We start from the raw sequence: 2,147 nt of genomic DNA, 5'->3' as shown, positions 1-2,147 counted from the left end.
GATATATAAGCAGAAACAAAACACCAATTAACTTTTTAACTTACTCTTCTTCGTCTATGGTATTTGCGTGACTGTAAACAATCACGAGAGACAAAAGTTTGATTATCAGCCAGGATTGCACAAGCTTCCCCATTTTTCTGTAAAAGAAACAAAAGGAAAAATGAGAGAAAGGGAATTTCCTTACATACTTACATGTCATATTGATATTTTCTTGATTTCTCTTACGAATTCCTATTTTGATCATTTGATTCACAGGCTTAAAGTGGATTATGCTTCGGAAGACAAGTTGAAATATAAATGCAACAGATACTGTTGAATTATATTTACCAGAAACAACCAAATTATATTACACACACATTACATACACACACACACACATATATATATATACATATATATATATATATATATATATATATATATATATATGCCTATATATATACAATATATATATATATATATACTGTATATACAATATATATATATACAATATATATATATATATATATATATATATATATATATATATATATATATATATACAATATATATATATATATTATATATATATATATATATATAATTTGTGTATGTATGTATGTACTGTATGTATGTATGTATGCACAAAGTAGTTACATAATATTTTTCGATTGTTTCATATAATACGTAACTATCTTTATGGAAACAGCTGTAACAAGTCGTGTTAAATTATCCAGACTGCGAATTTTGAGTGATAGAAATTATCCACGATAGTCTTATCAGTGCCCCATAAAAACAGTGTTTAGAAGTTATTTCACAGATAAAATCAGAGGCGTTCAATCAAAAGAATATGATTATTTATAAAGAAATTGGCGTGCTTCGACATTGAAATTTTATTACTCTCTCAAACTTACTAATGATTATGATAATCAACTTAACTTTAACAAAGTAATGTCACCTTAGTAATCCAAAAGACAAACCGAGTATTTTTGAGAACCGAAGAACTGGGCAACCTACCTGATTGTAGAAAGGATCACTGCAGACTATAACTTCAGAGGTAGATCGTCTCTTTATATAACCCTTGTGACCGACGTAAATGGACAGTGTGACCTGTTACCAACTATCTTCTATAGTACGTTTTTTTTTTTTTACACTTTTCTTATTTCTGTTACGGCTTGGATGGAAAGGTTTTTATGAAAATGCTTATCATGTAAGATACTGGAAGTTAGTATATGATTTGCATAAAATGTGTGAAAAAAAAACAAATGTCAAATACTTCTTTATCAGATATGCACTGTTTTTTGTGATTTTAGCAAAATGTCTTGAATAATAAATTAAAATTATGGTAATAATTGTCATCGTTACTGTCATGCTTATATCAATGATAGCAATAACAATAATGATAATAGTCATAGTAAATTATGATGTCTTTAACGTCATTACCGTTTCGAGAAGGTCGCCGTCCTGCGTAGGACAAGTGAGAATAACTTCAGTCTGGTCACGCGTATGATGTGTTTCCATTTAAGACAGTACCGTAATAGTGACCCAGAGAGATTACTTGAACTGCATCGGACACTTTGCCCCATGCGAACATATACTTAAAAGTCCACTCTCCTTTACCGACGTCACCAGTGAAATATTCATTTTGTGATGATATCTTTTGCGCAGTCTCATCCTGTTTTACAAGAGGTTTTAATCATACGAACCCGGTTTTCGTTGATAACCGTTAAGTTACGAGTACGGTACGGTATAATCTGTTATATCTGCCCAGCGCTTTAATGAATAGAATTGACTTTATTTGGAACATTTATATAAGTGTATGCTATTAACGCTTGCTCTAGTATTTGAAAAATGCTTAACGCCTGAACAAGATGCATAATCGAAAAGTAATGGGCAAAAAAGAAAAAAAGGTTCATTTTATGAATAAAATACAGAAGCAATTTCTTTACACTTTTTCCCTAAATCAAGTGAAACAAGAATATGTATTTTTCAAATAATATGTATCACGTGATGAAGATTTGACAGCGAAAATGTCAAAGTACGGGATTTCTGCGAGTCGAAGATCTTTGGCCCTTTGGGTTTTCTTTAGTATCTTTGCAGGAACTCCACATAGTCATTCGGTCACGATCTGGCATATGCGAGTATAGTAATTACGGTGATGTCGCCAA

General features: G+C 30.8%; 1 protein-coding gene across 1 annotated transcript in view; it reads right to left on the bottom strand.

The window, feature by feature from the left end:
- LOC137630190 (uncharacterized) overlaps nt 1–1,054 on the bottom strand; it is a 7,387-nt gene extending 6,333 nt beyond the window's left edge. Inside the window, exons 1-2 of the mRNA XM_068361635.1 lie at nt 997–1,054; nt 45–137 (exon numbers count right to left, since the gene is read on the bottom strand). Coding sequence (XP_068217736.1) covers nt 45–133 — 89 coding nt within the window. The 5' untranslated portion in view covers nt 134–137; nt 997–1,054. The remainder of the gene's footprint in view (nt 1–44; nt 138–996) is intronic.
- Between the last annotated feature and the right edge of the window lie 1,093 nt (nt 1,055–2,147).

Source organism: Palaemon carinicauda, chromosome 38 (genome assembly GCF_036898095.1).
Source record: "Palaemon carinicauda isolate YSFRI2023 chromosome 38, ASM3689809v2, whole genome shotgun sequence".
Lineage (NCBI taxonomy): Eukaryota > Metazoa > Arthropoda > Malacostraca > Decapoda > Palaemonidae > Palaemon > Palaemon carinicauda.
Note: the sequence above shows the minus strand (reverse complement) of the source record. Positions and strands in the feature narration are given on the sequence as shown.